The 18,966-nt window shown below is 38.6% G+C and overlaps 1 protein-coding gene across 1 annotated transcript; it reads left to right on the top strand.

Annotated features, from left to right (window-relative positions):
• Nucleotides 1-2,514: 2,514 nt before the first annotated feature.
• LOC118797363 (TRPM8 channel-associated factor homolog) lies at nucleotides 2,515-11,830 on the top strand. Its single transcript, XM_036556699.1, has 8 exons — nucleotides 2,515-2,519; nucleotides 3,882-3,925; nucleotides 5,090-6,043; nucleotides 8,174-8,268; nucleotides 8,643-8,856; nucleotides 8,955-9,194; nucleotides 9,352-9,689; nucleotides 11,588-11,830. The coding sequence occupies exons 1-8, from the start codon at nucleotides 2,515-2,517 to the stop codon at nucleotides 11,828-11,830; spliced, it is 2,133 nt and encodes a 710-aa protein (XP_036412592.1).
• Nucleotides 11,831-18,966: the final 7,136 nt, after the last annotated feature.

Here is an 18,966-nt window from a genome sequence, read left to right as displayed (position 1 = left end):
TGTTTTTCAAATGTCATATTTCTGTGAAGGCTAGGGACACAAAAACAGACGTTTCCATAGAAAGACTGATTGCTTTCACCGCCGCACAGCCCGTCTTCCTCATGCACGTATTGTGTGGGAGCAGCCCATTCCTGATCCTGTCAGATCACAGAGGGCGGGATTTACTGCATATATAATACTTCACACAGGATACTTTCAGCAGGGCTCTGGAAAAGGACGACTGATCTCATACTTGCTGCAGCAGGAAACTTGACATCCAGCCATGTACATAGCCTACTGAGATGATTCCTACTTACACTACATTATATTATATTATATTATATTACGTTAAATTGAGAGAATGGTCATTCATATTTACATCTACTTTAAGTCAAATGTAAGGTTTAATGTGCCTAATATCTAGTCCTCTCCAGGATTTCAATGTTCAGTTTCAATGTCAAGTTTTTTTCCAGTTTTCTTTTTTTTTTCAGAAGCCAAAAGTAGTTTAATGCACTATGGATTGATAACATTTTGAAATGATATTGATGACCTCAGCAAATCCTAAAAACAAAGTATGATCTGATTGAGAAGCTATTCCATGGAAAAAGAACTATTCAGCCATAGTCTATCAGTAAATATGCACCCAAACTGTGTTGGGTAAAACTAGATGGGCATTTTCTGAAGAAAGGCAATGTTTACAGGGCTAGAAAATCAAAGAGGCTCATACAGAAAGGCAGGGGGTGGGGGTTGAAGTGAGTGTGAGCCAGGCATTATCTAGCCTGCTGTCTAGCCACAGTAAGTTACTGAACTTCAGCTAAGGGGCTCGGGTCGGGCTGGTTTTCAAATGTGTTTTTTTTTTTATGTACACTGTAAAACAAATTGTAACTTAAAAAGGGAAACAACCTAGCTTCCTTGAAATATTCATTTTATTGCACTTCAAATAATCAGTAAAATGAAAGTAGCACACAGGATAACTGTTCTGTTAACTGACTGTTACATGTTTTATAGATTTGTCTTTTTACAGAGATTTCAAGCACTCTAGCATTTTTTCCCTTGCACTCTCTTGCGTATACTCTCTCTCTCTCTCTCTCTCTCTCTCTCTCTCTCTCTCTCTCTCACTCTCTCTCTCTGAAGAGTTGGTGAGCGACCCTAAATGAAACTATCAATGATTAGAATTAGTTTAGTCGAGTGAAACTTGTAAAATGTTACTGTTATAAAGTTTGGGGCTGGTTAAAATATATTCGGGGCAACACCCCTCATTTGGATGCTTAAATGCTTTTGTGTCAATGTTTTTAATCTGTGTAATTGAACGCTTTGAACAGAGGATTCTATTAATACCCTACACCAATTACTTACATTAATAAATTCATTCATTCCAACTTTTTCATTTTGTTCACACACTCAAGTACATGCGTAAAACCATAAAACAATGCCATTTCATATTAATGTTTCATTTAAAACTCAGTTAATTAATGTTTTTGTGAGTTTGTCACATCACAAAAAAATGTGTTATTAACCACTCAGCCCAATTTGAGTAATAAATCACCAAGTATATAAAATAATGTTTCAAAATAATGAAAAAAAAATCAGTATTCTCTGCTGTGAAAAGCAGGGGGTGTGTCCACCCCCAATCTTGGGAAAGATGCAACCTCTCTTCAGCTTTGTGCTTGCCAGAATGTAACTGCTGCACTACTTAAGGTGGAATGGAAAAAGTCAAAAAGAAAGCTGATTTAAGCTTTGTGTTCACCAGAATGGAACTGTTGCATTATTTAAGGTGGAACAGGAAAATTCAAACAAGAAGCTGGCAAAAAGGAAGCGGACTTTGTACTAACTTTGTACTTTTGTTAGCATACCCATGAGCTGGGTTAGGCAGCAAAGCCTTTCTTGGATTCAAATAAAGCCGCTAGCAGTGCTTCAGCTGACATGAACACACAAAATTCACTTCATCTAGATAGATAGATAAATAGATAGATAGATAGATTTAGTCCATTGACTTATGGCAAACTGCCATTGATTTAGTGCTGAGTTGCATACTTCAGATGTTGACTTCTGAGATGAGACCACAGTTAAGGCTTCTGATGATGTGGGGTTTTTGCTTTGAGTCAAACAGGCTCAGAGATATTACAAAGGGAATAACACTAGTGGAATGACTGAAAGGGTACCCAAACCTTTGCACATGCCACATTTTATTTGATTTTTCCCCAAAATATTAAATTCAGCAATTAATGGGTAATCATGCATTAAATTTTGTCTTTTAAGTCTAAGTTTGTATGGAACACAGTACTTGTTCCAAACATACAGTGGGCCTCATTCACCTATATCTTCCTAAGTTTTCTTCAATGTGTTCTTGAGCTCTTTGTGCTTTTGAGTGTGTGTAGATTCTGTTCTTACCTAAAAGCAAATCCCAAATAAGAAAACATTGGTGAATATCAGAAACTAAGAGGGTTTTGGGAAGAAACTTCTTCTTAAGAATGGTTGGTGAATGAGGCCCATTGTGTTTACTACAACGTTGAGAGATAGTATGACTGTCAAAGTATGAGGTAAAAAAACTATTGGAAAAGAGATGTTCAAGCTCCATGGGACCACTTTAATAAAGAGCATTCTACTTTGACTACATGTAGCTGCAAGCTAATCCAAATGTATTGCTGCAATGCTCTCAATGGTCTCTCCCAACTTACAACCCTATTTCCAACGCTGTGCAGAATGTAAATAAAAATAGAATGCAATGATGTGCAAATCATGTGAACCATATTTTTGAAGGAAAATATTACAAAGACAACCTATCAAATGTTGAAACTGAGAAATTGTACTGTTTTTTGAAAAATATATGCCGATTTCAAATTTGATGCCAACAACACATTCCAAAAAAGTTGGGACGGGGGCATGTTTACCACTGTGTTTCATCACCTCTTCCTTTAACAACACTCTGTAAGCGTTTGGGAACTGAGGAGATCAATTGCTGTAGCTTTGAAAGTGAAACATTTTCCTGTTCTTGTTTGATTTTCCACTCTCACTTTTCCACTTCCCCTCAGTCCATTTTAAATGAGGTGGCAGCATTTCTGGATCCTGTTTATATGTGGTTTCTTCTTTGCGTTTTAGAGTTTTAATTAGCATTTGTGGATGCAGTGACAAACGGTGTTCACAGAAAGTGGTTTTCAGAAGTGTTTCTGAGCCCATGCAGTGATTTCCACTACAGAATCATGTCTGTTTTTAATGCAGTGCCACCTGAGGGCCCAAAGTTCATGGCCAGCAAACACTGGTTTTTGGCCTTATCCCTTACATACAGAGATTTCTCCAGATTCTCAGAATCATTTAATGATATTATGTACTGTAGATGATGAAAAGCAAAAGTTCTTTGCTATTTTATTTTGAGAAACAATAAATTTTGAATTGTTGCACTATTTTATCATGCAGTGTTTCACAGAGTGGTGAACCCCTCCTCATCTTTACTTCTGAATGACAGCCATATTTTAAGCATTATACAACTTTACCAGCCTTTTGTTGCCCCTGTTCCAAAAAAGTTGTTTTTTCAAAAAACAATACATTTCTCAGTCATTTTCTCATATCAACATTTGACATGTTGTCTTTGTACTATTTTCAATTAAAAAATAGGGTTTAATTGATTTGCACATCATTGCATTTTGTTTTATTTACATTTTGCACAGCATCCCAACTTTTTTGGAAATGGTGTTGTACTATTTCTGGATTTTTTAAATAAAACCTAATCAAATGTTCATTCAGTTATGCTTCAAAATTGTGTCAATATGATAAAGATCAGACCATGTTTTGTTTTCCTCACCAAAGCAGCTACCTTGATTCAGAAAACAACACTTTTTCTTTTTTTTTTTCATTTCAGTCACATTTTTGATTATCTTATAATCTGTGTTGTTCTTTTTCCCCAGGAAAGGCAAGAATTTCAAAGATGACCTGGAATTCCTTTTACAAGGTGTGTCAGAATTTGACATCTAGGGTGAGGCTGTGCCATCCAATATATTGGTGCATGGATCTTCAGCATTTCCTATTGGACTCACCCCAGACGGACAGACATTCCTTGCTGGAGCTTACTTTGGACAGGGACGGGTGATTGTGACCAGCCATGAAAGTTACTTGGGTCATGAATCACTGTCCACTTTCATGATCAATGCCGTCCACTGGCTTGATAAAAGTCGTAGTGGGGTTATCGGTGTCTTACCTGAACTGAAAGATGCATATATGCTGCTGAGCAAGTCTGGGCATCAATGTCAGTTCACTGAGTTTATGAAAGACCTGAGTGTCTTTGTCTGCACCTCCTACAATGATGCTCGGTTTAAAGACATCCAGGAATTCGTTGCTGGTGGTGGTGGCCTCCTGATTGGTGGACATGCTTGGTCGTGGGCCTATAGCAACCCTGACCACAATGTGATGACAGATTGCCCTGGAAATCGCATCCTCAGCAAGATGGGATTGTGCCTCTTAGATAAAACTGTAAATGCTGGGTTGTACAAGGCTCCACATGTTTTCCAAGATGACATAGAATTTCTTTTACAAGGTGTATCTGAGTTTGACATCCAAGGTGAGGCTGTACCATCTGAAGTATTGGTGCATGGTCCTTTAGCATTTCCTGTTGGACTCACTCCGGATGGAAAGTCATTCCTGGCTGGAACATATTTTGGACAGGGACGAGTAATTGTGGCCAGCCATGAAGTCTATCTAGGCTGCAAATCTCTGTCCACTTTCATGGTCAATGCTGTTCAGTGGCTTGATAAAAGGCGTACGGGGGTTATTGGAGTCTCACCTGATATTAAAGAGGCCTACTCCCTGCTGAGCAAGTCAGGACTAGAGTGCAGGTTGACTGGTTTAGAGAAGGGCCTGAGTGTCTTTGTCTGTACCTCCTACAGTGATGTTCAGTGTAAAGAGATCCAGGAATTTGTTGCTAGTGGTGGTGGCCTCCTGATTGGTGGACATGCTTGGTGGTGGGCTTATTGCAACCCTGGTAGCAATGTGATGACAGATTGCCCTGGAAATCGCATTCTGGGTAAGATGGGATTGTATCTACTGGATACAACTGTGAAAGCTGGGTTGTACAAGGCCCCACAACTTTTCAGCTATGCTCTAGAATTCCTTTTACAAGGAGTTTCTGAGTTGGACATTCAAGGCGAGGCTGTACCGTCTGAGATATTGGTGCATGGTCCTTCAGCATTTCCTATTGGACTCACTCCAGATGGAAAGGCATTCCTTGCTGGGGCCTACTATGGACAGGGCCGTTTAATTGTGGCCAGCCATGAAGTCTATCTAGGCTGTGAATCACTGTCCACTTTCATGATCAATGCTGTCCTCTGGCTTCACAGAAAACCTAATGGGGTTATTGGAGTCTTACCTGAACTTAAGGAGGCCTACTCCCTGCTGAACAGTGTGGGACTACAGTGTGAGTTGACTGGGTTTAAGGAAAACCTAAGTGTTTTTGTCTGCACCTCCTACAATGATGCACAGTGTAAAGAGATCCAGGAATTTGTTGCTGGTGGTGGTGGCCTCCTGATTGGGGGACATGCTTGGTGGTGGGCCTATTGTAATCCTGGCTGCAATGTGATGACAGATTGCCCTGGAAATCGTATCCTCAGCAAGATGGGATTGAGCCTCTCAGATAAAACTGTGAATGCTGGGAAGTACACGGCACCACAGGTGAAGCAACATGGCATTTCATCTATACAGATGTATAATTTCCAGGATTTGCTTCAGCATTTTGCACAACATGTGCTTCATGGTCAGCAGCTGGGAGATTATGAACAGCAATTCCTGAAGAGGCTTGGCAGTGACTGCGCCAATTATCTCCGCATGCAGGCATTTGACTGTGACATGTATAAGTCAGTAGTTGCACTTCTCACAGACATAATTAAGGCAGGATTTCCACAGGTGTCTCCTACACGTCCTGTTAAAAGTGCAAAGGATCACCTGCTCCTCCAGGTGGGGACAGAGTTATTCAAGCTCTGCAAAGACACTGATGAACTTCTGTCATACCTCATCGTAGATACACCTAAACTACCAACTGTGTCCAATGCAAGAGTCTGGATCAGTGCTAACACAGCAGGTAAAGAACAATTACTAACTAGATCATCATGATTTTTCCCATAGATTTCCCTACATATACAGATAACACCATTAATGAAAAGGAAAAAATGAAAATATAAGCTCTTTGAAAAAAAACAATTGTTGCATCATTTCTTCTTTAATACTTGATTGAGCATGTCATTGCCTTAATGACTGGGCCAGCTTATTCAGGTAAGAATTAAACCAGTTTCTTTCCTGTGTTTATTAGCCCACTCTTACACTAACTTTTTGCTTCATATCCAAACAGAACACAACACTGACACTCGCACATTACAGAATGACAAATGTAGGTGTCTGTTTCTGATTAGTTCAGCAGACATGATGGCACACTGGGCCAGTTTGACTGACTAGTAAAATTACAGCACGAATCCCAGTTCTCAATTTGGAGCAGCAGGTTCAGAAAAGCTGATACACACCCAGTTTCTGAAAGAGTGGGCTCGATAAGACTGGTGTAATCCTTCCCTGACCGGATTTATGCTGTTATTACCCTTAGAACCCTAAACCTAAGTGGGCAGTTTGCTAGGCTTCATAAGTCAGGAAAGGGTTAACTTACAAACATGATACATTGGTGTTGCAGGAGCACAAGATAGAGCCATGCAAATTGCACCAAAGTGCATGCTTAAGTTTCTAGGGGTTAAGGCAGCGGGACATGTAACCATGTATAAGTATGTAAAAGAAATGAAGCATGCGACAAGTTTAGTGTATTTGTTTAGTTGTGTGTTTATTTATATGGAAGAAATACAAAATTTTGATTAGACTAACTTCTTGTGAGCAAGGAAAAACACTCATGTGCATAGAAAATGATTCTTTGCACAAGCAAAACCACTCACGTACGTGAAGAGAACTACTTCCAAGGTAAAGCACTCTCCTATTAAGCATCTGCTCACAGGATGGTTGTCAGATCTCTTGCTGCATGATAAACCCAGGAATACGACTTTGCACCAATCCAATGGCGTTAGCCAAATCTCTGCCTGTAATTACTTAATTCTATATTGTGAATGTATAATTGTGAATTGTTATGATGTCACAGCAAGTTAAAGAAGGCCTATGCAGCACCACAATGGCAGCATACTAAATACAATGTTGGCCCATCACCACTATGAGCACATTTACCCAACAACCATTTACCCAACAACCAGTGGCAACACGCATGAAGCATGCACTCGATCTTCACAACCAAAATATTCACCCCACTGAAGACAACATAAATTACAGTCGGCAGCTTAAGTGTGCATAAAAATGGATACAGATGACTGCTGACTAGGATTAATCAACTCGGGTGGTTGACATTTTGTATTTAGCAGGAGTGATTAATCGAGATTAGTAAACATTCACAAAGATAGAATACACCATTGTATTAGTGAACTCTGTGGGGCCTCTTCTAGGGTGAAAGTTGGATTCCTGGGGTTTTTCATGCAGTGTGCAAGTAGAGTGTACGCGAGACTGCTTTATTTCATGCAAGTAGTTCTCTGTGCGAAGAATCATTTTCCTCATGTGCGAGAGTGGTTCTTTCGCTCCCAAATTTGTTATCCTCACTCACAAATTTTGAATTGGATTTGATACCATATATAACCAATTAATCGTTTCTAGTGCAGCATAGACCTGCTAACGTTATCATTAGAGGAGAAATCATTTGAATAGCAATGCAAAGTTCATGTAATCAAACTACATACATAATGGTGCTTGGATACCGTTTTTGAGGGCATCTTATGGCATTGTTGATCTTGATGAAAGTATGATATAGAAGATAAGGCAGGTGTTTAATGGCTGAAAAAACACTGTGCAGAAGGAGGTATAATCCTTGTAGTTTTATGCGACACTCCAAGCTGAGGTTTGTGTCAGCTTTGGCTGTAATGGCATGTAATAAAATAAACAGTAGTTGAGCATCTTTCAATTACCAAAGGTTTCATATTTTCAGTCAGCTTGCTTTCTTGTTGCCCTGTGATGGACTGGCAACCTGCCCAGGTTGTTTCCTGCCCTAAACCCAATGACTGCTGGGATAGGCTCCAGCACCCCCTGTGACACAGAAGGATGAGCAGCTTAGATAGTGTGTGTGTGTGTGTGTGTGTGTGTGTGTGTGTGTGTGTGTGTTTGTGCTTTCTCGTTTCAGCTGATGCAGAATGGATAAGTACAGGTCTGTATCTTTCTCCTGGAATGAAGACTAACATTACAGTGCCTGGGACAATTACAGGAAAGGGTTGGCAGGTATCACTTCATTATTCTACCCCTTTTTAATTTTTAATGTAAGATTTGAGGGATGATATTAAGAAAAAGAATGTCATTTCCCACCTGGATCGTTGTTTTATAAATATTGCTGTATTATAGCTATTCCTTTTTTCTTTCTTTTTTGTTCTTCTTGGTTTTGTGTGTTTGTGTTCCAGTGTTAAATAGCCAAATTCCATGTATGGCAAAAATGTTGGCCCACAGCAGCAGTTACTCCTAGGTTAAATATGAGACTAACCTGGTATCAATATGTCTGGTTTGCAATGAAATACGTCACAAACCTGTGGCAACCAAACTATTTTAATCTTGTATTGTGGGTTTTTTGACGCATGTAATTAAATTCGACATACAAGCAGGTGCAGATCGGCTGTCAAACAGATGACTTAAGCAGGGCAGATGAACTGAAACGAGCTCCGGTGGTGTTTGTACGTTTCCCTTTGGAAAAAGAGAATCTGCAAGTCTGGAATCTGTGGGGAGGACTCATATACCTGATCGCACCTCCTAGAAGTACAGTATCTGAGATGGAGGTCGTCATACAGACAGCTGTAAAAGCACCGTACTACAAGTCTGGTACATTTATCTATTACTTACTCATTCTTAGTAAGTCAAAGTGAGCTACTGCAGTACATGATAAAAGTAAAAACTATGAATATTAACCATTCTCTCAGGAGAGACCAGCGTATCTGACTGGGTCGCTGAGATCTGTAAAGCACCAGCACCTTGGGCAGAGCTGGAGTTTGAGAATCTCATCATCACCTTGCCATCTGACATGATACGACACCTGGACCGTCCACATGAAGTGGCTGCTCTCTGGGATTCCATTATGAGGAGTGTAGCTGACTTGGCTGCTAAGCCTGCAAAGTTTACCCGCAAGGAACGCTTCGTCGCTGATGTTCAGATCTCAGCTGGTCTGTATAGTGTAGAAATTTTTCATCAGAACTTAAATAAGAGAACCACCATCACTAACATTAATGTTCCCACCACCATTAGTGATTACATGATTTACAGGCATTTACCATAATGAACTAATCAGAATACTTAAAGATGATGGTCTTGTTTCCACAGGCTTTATGCATGCAGGTTACCCCATTATGATGTACTCTACATCCGCCCCTGACTTGGTGAAACCATTTGCTGCTGGTAAAAGTGATTTTTGGGGCCCGTTCCATGAATTGGGCCATAACCAGCGACGCTCAGACTGGGAGTTCCCACCACACACTACTGAGTGCACCTGTAACCTGTGGTCTGTATATGTATACGAGGTGGTGCTGGGTGTGAACAGGGCAAACGCTCATGGGGCAATGACAGCAGACGAACGACAGAGCCGAATTAAGAGATACATCGAGGGAGGTCGACGTCTGGAGGACTGGAATGTCTGGACAGCACTGGAGACTTACATGCAGGTCAGGGATGCAGGATTTGGGTACTGATGACTGTCTTAAACCTACACTACTATAGCCTTATGTAAATCAAAGGTAGTCAGTGTTGCCTGCCTAAATAAAGTCATCAATATGGTTGAGATTACTGACCATTCTGGAATATATCATGGTATAATGTATTATTACATACTGGATGCTTAGTAAACCTTTTATTGTAGAATAACAATGACATAAATTGGATTTTTCTTCACTTTTAGTAAGAACCATATTTAAAAATTCAAGTCATTTTTTTTTTATTGGGTGAAATAGCAAAAACAGAAATGAACAATATATACAGACAGATGTCATTATTGCTTTCCAACCCTAACAAGATAAAGATGTGTGGGTAACACTTTCTATGAATGTCATGTTTTTTCTAGCATTTATAAACACATTTATAACATGTTATAATGCATTCATATGGCATTGCAAACATGGTTATAAATATTTATAAAAATATATTACACTGAATTACACTTTGTAGCCATGTTTATTACATGTTATGAATTGTTAATATAATGCATTATAAACAGTGTTAATAACATGTTATACTGTCAGTGCCAAAGAAGTCAGCTCCTCCCCTGTAAAGTGCTTTACTGTGTATGTTTTAGTGTTTCAGTAAATCCTTCAGTAAATACTTCAACTTGAAGCCTCACTCTTAACACTGGAGGTGGCTTTAGTACAGTATGCTTCACTTTACTTAGAGTGGACAAATACAACTTATGAGCTCTTATAATTTGTTATGAACAGTACTTATAATGTATTATGCTAACAATTCATAATGCATAATAAGCATGGCTATAATGTGTAATGCATTTTTATAAATATTTATAGCCATGTTTACAATGCCTTATGAATGCATTATAACATGTTATGAATGTGTTTATAGATGCTTACAAAGGTGACATTCATAGAAAGTGTTACTGATGTGTGTATGTAAACTGATAGCAGCTTTTCTGAGCTCAGCAAAAATGGTGCTGAATGTTATTTTATATTCGAAAGTCATTTGTCTCATACGGCTATGTTCAGACTGTCAACCCAAATCCAGATTTTTGGCATATCCAGATTGTCTTTTGATAGTCTGGACAGCAAAACAAAAACAAAAAAAAACAAATCTGATTTTTGCAAATCTGATCCAAATAACATTTGCAGGTGGTTTGAAATGCAATTCTAATCAAATTTTTACTTATGCGTCTCAGTCTGGAGGCTCAAATCAGATTTCAAAGTGTCTTTTGCGTGACTGCCAATGCAACAAACAATGACGATGTCAAATTCAGGGTGACGTAAGTGTTGGAATTCAAGGAGCCAGAGCATTTTGAAGAGTTTGGAGGGCAAGATGATACACCTCTGTCTCTTATGCATACTCCTACTCTGGGTGTTGGATTGTGGAGAAAAGTCTCAGTTTGTTCCTGGTGTAATGAGTCTCCATTCCCACCAACATTTAGCCAGAATTCCCTCATGGTTCTGGTTCCCCAAATGTAGATTCTTGTTATGTGATCATGTCTGGCCCAGCAAGACTAGAAGTTGTGTGACTTGACTATATCATTGACGCAGATATATCACTGCATGCTTCCTTTCATTTAGATTAATTTTAGAGTGATTTCACATTGAATATTTTAATTATATTGAATATTTTAAATATTTTAATATTTAAGTACAGTCAGTAATATTACTTTAACCAAAAGGTTTTTCTAACGCTGTACTTGTAAAACACCACAGCTCATGAAAACCTTGTTATATGAAACCAAAAAAATATTCGCACTGAAAATAGAAAAACCAAGTTTTTGGTGTGAAATAAAAAGCACTCATGTGAAACATATTCCATTCCATCAGCCCTTCTTAGTCATCGCCTGTAAGTTTTATCCTTGATTTTTCTTTTAAAGCTTCAAGAAAAGTTTGGCTGGGACGCCTTCAAGAAAGTCTTTGCAGCTTACCATGACATGAAGAACACTCCAACAGACAACAGTGGCAAGATGAACCTGTACGCTGAGACCTTCTCCAAGGCGGTAAGGAGGAATTTGGTCTCCTTCTTCAAAGCCTGGGGCTGGCCCATCCAGCGCAGCACTGAAGAGAAGCTGTCCAGCCTGCCTGAATGGAGTGACCATCCTCTGGTCCAGTATGAGTAGCTAATATTTCCATGCTTCATAGAGAATAAGGTCTGTCACAGAATATAAACATTTCATGGTTCGGATAGTCCTCAGAAATCATTTAAAGAGTATACATTTATATTTAAATGATTTTTTCTCAGTTACTTTCGGTAAAATGTTTTCACATAGATACATTTATGAATGGCATTTGCTTTTGGCAGGAGTGAAAATCAGTCTTTTCGGTTTATGTTTACGTTGCTGATGGTTTAATAGGTGACCTGTGACTGATTCTAAATGCAGTTCCTTTTAGGAAGCGAAGTCATCAGGTTTTAATCCTAATGGTTCCAGTGGTCTTTGTTCAGCAGGGCCTTTTCCTGCAGGTTTAAGGGTCCTCTGTGAAATTACAACAGGGTTTTACTTGTAAACTCAGACTGAACACGAGGAATTGAGAATATTAAAATAACACATTATCTAATAGAGTCTTTCTGTCTTTAACATGTTCATTACCGTAATAAAATCATCATCTGCCGCTATCAGAAAGACTCAGTTTAACGCTAAAAGCAATAAGATGTACCAGAGTCACATTTACTTATAGAATACATGTTTAAAATGATTCTTTTTTACTTTGTTTGACTGTTAATTATGCATCCTAATCATTTTGCTTTGAGCACTGTGCCTTATAACATGCTCAGTATGTGCAAATATATAACAATCTGCACATTTGGACTGGATTATTGGTTAAATATAAGGCAATCACACTGTAATGCGCAAGTCGTTTTCTTGCACTACAAGTTCCTTAATGAAATTAAGGAAAAATAAAAGCAATGGCAAAAAAACCCACCTTTTTCATGACTTCAATTTTATGTACAGTTTCTTTGTAAATTGAGTATTAACACCATGCACTGAAAGTAAACTGATTAGACCATAAATCACGTACATGACCACAGTCCATATATTTTTTCCAAGACTCACTGTGTAGTTTTACTACCTTATAAAAACAGCCATACCACATTTTAATGAATTTCTGTCTTGTGCTGTCGTTGCAATTATATGGTGGTTTACACATATATATGAACAGAAGATTGTCCATGTTCAAAAGATTATCTTGTGCCACATTGTGATCTGGTATATCATATTTCTGGTGTGTCCAGTTTAAGAAGTAATGTTATAATATGTTACTGGCATTTACTCTACAAATCCAATTCCAATAATGTTTCAATAATGCCAATAAAAACAGAAAGCAGTGATTAATAAATTCTGTTTGACCTGTTTTAAAGTGAAAATGGTACAAAAACACAATATTTTATGTTTTGCCTTATAAACTTCATTGGGCCTCATTCACAAATACACTATATTGCCACTGTATTCGCTCGTCTGCCTTCACACGCATATGAAATTGAGTGAGATCCCATTTTTAATCCATAGGGTTTAATATGATGTCGGCCCACCCTTTGCAGCTATAACAGCTTCAACTCTTCTGGGAAGGCTTTCCACAAGGTTTAGGAGTTTGTTTATGGGAATTTTTGACCATTCTTCCAGAAGCCCATTTGTGAGGTCAGACACTGATGTTGGACAAGAAGGCCTGGCTCACAGTCTCTGCTCTAATTCATTCCAAAGGTGTTCTATCAGGTTGAGGTCAGGACTCTGTGCAGGCCAGTCAAGTTCTTCCACAACAAACTCGCTCATCCATGTCTTTATGGACCTTGCTTTGTGCACTGGTGCGCAGTCATGTTGGAACAGGGAGGGGTCTTCCCCAAACTGTTCCCACAAAGTTGGGAGCATGAAATTGTCCAAAATCTCTTGGTCTGCTGAAGCATTAAGAGTTCCTTTCAGTAGAACTAAGGGGCCGAGCCCAACTCCTGAAAAACAACCCCACACCACAATTCCCCCTCCACCAAACTTTACACTTGGCACAATGCAGTCAGACAAGTACCGTTCTCCTGGCAACTGCCAAACCCAGACTCATCCATCGGATTGCCAGACAGAGAAATGTGATTCGTTACTCCAGAGAACAAGTCTCTGCTCTAGAGTCCAGTGGCATCGCTTTACACCACTGCATTCAACGCTTTGCATTGCTCGGCCATGGAAACCCATTTCATGAAGCTCTCTATGCTGTTTTTGAGCTAATCTGTTGGCCACATGAAGTTTGGAGGTCTGTAGCGATTGACTCTGCAGAAAGTTGGTGACCTCTGCGCATTATGTGCCTCAGCATCCGCTGACCCCGCTCTGTCATTTTACGTGGCCTACCACTTCGTGGCTGAGTTGCTGTCATTCCCAATCGCTTCCACTTTGTTATAATACTACTGACAGTTGACTGTGGAATATGTAGTGGCGAGGAAATTTCACGACTGGACCTGTTGCACAGGTGGCATCGTATCACGGTACCACGCTGGAATTCACTGAGCTCCTGAGAGTGACTCATTCTTTCACAAATGTTTGTAGAAGCAGTCTGCATGCCTAGGTGCTTGGTTTTATACGCCTGTGGCCATGGAAGTGATTGGAACACCTGAATTCAATGATTTGGATGAGTGAATGAATACTTTTGGCAATATAGTGTATGTCCCTTTTTTCTTAGATTTTCATTTACATTTATGGCATTTAGCAGATGCTCTTATCCAGAGTGTGCTTGACCAGATGGGGGATTGAACCCCAGTCTATAGTGTACAGGGCACTGTACAGTATAAAAGGCAGAAGTGTTACCCACTGCACTATACCAACTAGGGGTGCAGGAAAAAATTGATTCTTAGATGCATCGCGATGCAGACGTGGACGATTCTGAATCGATTTACAAATGTCAAAAACACAACTGGATGAGGGAGAAATCCGATTCTGCATTAAACGCCGGGTTAGATCAGGAGTCAAAACACAAATGATAAGAAGAGCCATTCTGTCCTTTCAACAAAAATCAAACCAGCTTGGGAGCCCCAACATTTAATGTTAAGTATGTGATATTGTCCTAGTTTAGGCTAAAAAATGTAAACGAAAACACGGACTTACTCTGCTCTGCTTTAAGCTTCAGCTATAGCTGCTTTTCTTCCATCTCTGCCAGGAAACTTTTCCTCAAAAGTTGAACAGTTTCTTGTAAAATGTCTCTTTTACGAGGCCGAAGTCGCTTTTCACTCGCCATGTTCTTGCTGACCTTTCCCGTTCCACCTTAAATTCTGACTGAGGCCCTTGAGTTTGGGTAGATTCTGTTCTTATTTAATGGCAAAATGTGTAGGTGGATTTTAAGAAGAAATTTCTTTTTTAAAATGGTGGGTGAATGAAGGCCTTTGTTTTTTTGTAAATATATGCTTATTTCAAACTTGATGCCTGTAATACGTTCCAAAAAAGTTGGGACCGGAGCATGTTCACCACTGTGTTACATCACCTTTTTAACAGCACTTAATAGACATTCGGAGAAAGAGGATACAAAGTTTGAAGGCAGCATATCGCTGCTGTCCTTGTATCTCCATTTTTGTCATTTTTCAGGTTTTGACATAGTTTGAAAATACGTGTTGGCCTTTACATTATGTCTAAATTTCATGATGAATGGACCAAAAGAAACAGCCCAAAATGACTTGGAAATATGTCTGGTTCCATTGACTTACATTAAAAGTAGAGTATGTTTTTTCCTTCTCCTGTAAAGTTACCATTTTGGAGATACAAGGTTTTGGTCCGACAGCAGCGATATGTTGCTTCAGCATTAATGATACTTTCACAGATGTGCAGGTTACCTAGCAATTACCCACCTCCATACCATGACAGAGCCTGGCTTTTGACCTTCACACTAGTAACGATAAACAATACAATACAATGATGTATGATTAGATTGAATAGATGTGCCCTATTAGTAATACAGTTACTTCATATATGTACAGTCTTATTTGACAACTGATCAAATTACGTTTTGTTGATTTCCCAGTGAAAATAAGTTAACAAATCTTTCAAAGTTAAAAAAAAAGAACCGGAACAAGTTATTAACATTATAACACAGAGATCTCATTAAGGAGGAAGCCGGTCACTGGTTAAAACATGAATAGGATCACTCGTAATGCAAATATGGCGTCTGTTTCCAGAGAAAGTCCTGCACTTCGATAAAAAAAGCCAATCCGCTTGCTGATTACACAGTAAGCGGAAAACCATTGACGATATCAAAGATGATATTGTGGGCTGATGGGGAAAGAGTTATGCGCATGTACAGTAGCCAGAAAAAAATGTATTTGCATTGAAAAAAAAAAAAGTTTTATTTTTTGCCAATCGTTACAAACTATTTATGAAGTTTGTCAAAATTTACTGGCAATTTACTGGCAAAGTTTTTAAACAGTAGAGTATTTTGGTCTCTCCCCATTGAAAGAGATATGAGTCTGGTCTTGTACGGCTGGAAATAACTGCTGGGCGGCGTTGCCAAGATGGCTGCTGAGTGAACATTGCTTTAAGAACTTTGTTTAAGTTTGGAGTTTGCGAGCACTTAAATAAAGAACCTTACAGCACTAAAATGCATGTCCCAGAAGTAGTGGGGCGTCACCACAGTACTTTAAAAAGTGGTGGGTCCAATGCCCGCTCACCAACGTGGCACTAGCGGCCCTGGATGAAAGAGCTTCTTATTTGCAGTTCTCAATCTGTTAAACTCGTCTTCTTAAATGCTGCTGCAGGCACTATGTTCCGCCTGTAGATGGCACTGCCAGTCATTTCATCATCAGTCTGTGTAATAATTGTAAAACAGGACTGAGCTGGCTTGATTTGTTGTTTTGACTAACTGGCAGACATATTACCTAACTGCCTATTTCATAGTACCTTAATGACAGAGCATTAATACAAGGGCCAGTATCAAATAAAACAGGCTTAGACTTTCATACTGGCCCTTAGTGTTCTTCATCCTTGAAAGTATCATGATATAATATATAAGAGGGTCTTGTTGTCTGTACGTGCCCATATATAGACCACAAATTAAAGGGTTAAAACATTTTGGCCCACTAAAAAGTCAGTATATCACGAAATAAATCTTAAATTTACATAAGTTGGTTTCAGACTGACCCACAGTGATGGTTTGTGTAATGCCATCACACATTGTACAAAAAGGCCACATTTCTCTGTGTGTGCCTATATTTATATCACTGTATAAGGAGGGAAAAAGTCCTGAAAAAGGAGTTCTGTTCCAGACTAGCCCAAACAGTTCAATCAACCTTAATTTAAACTCGGAATACATTGAGGGAGACCCTCATTTACAATGTAGCTGAGTAATACAGGAATCAGGGATTGAGAAGTTGTACAGTAAAAAATAAATCAAATGCTATAATTAATTAATAAAAATCATAAAAGTAAAATTCAATAATAAGAAGGTACCAATAAACTGTTAAATCAATAAACGTTTAAAATTACAATACAACAACTGAAGTAACAGAGCAGATAAGGATAGAATAAATAAAAACATAAATTAATGAAATAGATGAAATAGATGTAAGACAATAAATTGACAATAAGAAAAGAAATAAAAAGAATACTAATGAAGGAAATAAAAAGAATAAAAAGAATGATAAAAAGTAAAGAGGAAAAAGTAAAAAGTAAAAGTAAGAAGTATAAACTATAGCTAAGACATGGCTAAAACATACCAAAAGTCATATTAAAAATTAAGTAAAATCAAATAAAGCAGTCGCAGGCTGTGTGGAGGTGGTTGAAGACTGAAAGTTTAAAATGTTCATGTGACACCAGAGAGCGAAGCTTCAGAGATTCCTGTAATGAAGTCCAGTTCGCTGGTGCTGTAGCTAAAAGCAGATTTTCCCAGCTCTGTAAAAGCTCTCGGCACCTGAAGGGTGATCCACTCACTGGAACGAGTCTGATAAACTGCATTATTTACACTGAGCATTTCTGTGATGTACCACTGCAGATGGCCAATAAGCGCTTTATAGATAAAAAGAAGCCAATATGTCTCCCGACGCACAGACAGAGATGACCAGCAAACATTTTCATATAGTATACAATGATGGGTGTTGTAGGGGTCACCAGTAATGATATACAGAGTCTAGAGATTTCAGAGTAGTTACAGGTGCATATCTGGGTAATACGTCACCATAATCCAGAACAGGCAATAGTGTTGCTTCAATGATCTTTTTCCTTGTGTGCTTTGGGAAACATACTTTGTTACGATACAGGGAGCCAAGTTTTTGTCTCAGTTTACAGGTAAGTTTGTGAACATGTTGTTTAAAAGTGCATTTGTCATCTAGCCTTACTTATATAAGTTCCAGCATTACTTATATAAGTAGGTCTCATTTCTCTATGTGAATCAAACTTCAAACCACAGAATTCAAACCACAGAAAAAAGGGACCTTCAATGGAAATTCCTCAGATTTTTCAAAATATATGCTGAATTAGTGAAATGTGAAAAAAAAAAAAAGTCATTCAAAGTGGTTTGATGTGAATTAATTATAGACAATCTTACCAACTCAGATTTCTTTACAGTGGTGGTGACAGGAAACAGGGGTCGCAAATATAATAACACAAACATAGCCATTTTATCTATTATCCAAAACCACCAGTGAGCCTACAGTGAGTTTATATGTAATGTTGATGGTACAACAGTGGTAACTCTGAAATAAAGTTTGTTTTGGAGGTTACTTTTACCTCACAATGCCCCGCATGGACCCCTTTGCCATGTATGCACTTAAACTAAAGCATTTTAGGCCAAAACTTTCTCTCAAAACTGTCATAAAACAATGTCTCAACTTATTTGTTACCCTTCCATTTCATAACTGTCTGAGAGGGAACTTTCAGAAGAATTAAACTCTTCAAACATTTGCTTCCTAATTCAAATTAGTCTTCACAATAACAATCAATGGGTCAAGAAAGTCTACAAAATCAAAACCCAGTAAAGGTGTCAATGGAAATAATTTACCAAATAAATCTATGTTGAAATTAAATTGACAGATTTATTTAGTCAATTATTTGCATTCCGGTTTGTACTGTCCCGTTCCACAATAAATGCACTGCTGCGCCATTTAAGGTGGAACGGGAAAATTTGAATGAGAAGAGCTGGCGAAAGAGAAGCTCCAGCCTCACAACTTAGTGTTTGACTGTTTCTTGTTGCAGATTAAACGTATCAGGAAACCAGCTGGAGAGCTTTTAAATGCAGATAAGTCCATTCGTCTCCAAATTATTGATGTTTGTCGTAAATCTCTCTCTGCCATTTCGTTAGATTG

The sequence above is a fragment of the Colossoma macropomum genome, unplaced genomic scaffold, assembly GCF_904425465.1.
Source record: "Colossoma macropomum unplaced genomic scaffold, Colossoma_macropomum, whole genome shotgun sequence".
Lineage (NCBI taxonomy): Eukaryota > Metazoa > Chordata > Actinopteri > Characiformes > Serrasalmidae > Colossoma > Colossoma macropomum.
This window is presented reverse-complemented; position numbering and strand designations above follow the sequence as displayed.

Excerpts from the sequence above, each read along its gene's own strand:
- LOC118797363 (XM_036556699.1), top strand. Across the intron at positions 8,269-8,642 it reads TTACAGGAAAGGGTTGGCAG|GTGCAGATCGGCTGTCAAAC; the intron begins GTATCACTTCAT and ends ACATACAAGCAG. Across the intron at positions 8,857-8,954 it reads AGCACCGTACTACAAGTCTG|GAGAGACCAGCGTATCTGAC; the intron begins GTACATTTATCT and ends CCATTCTCTCAG.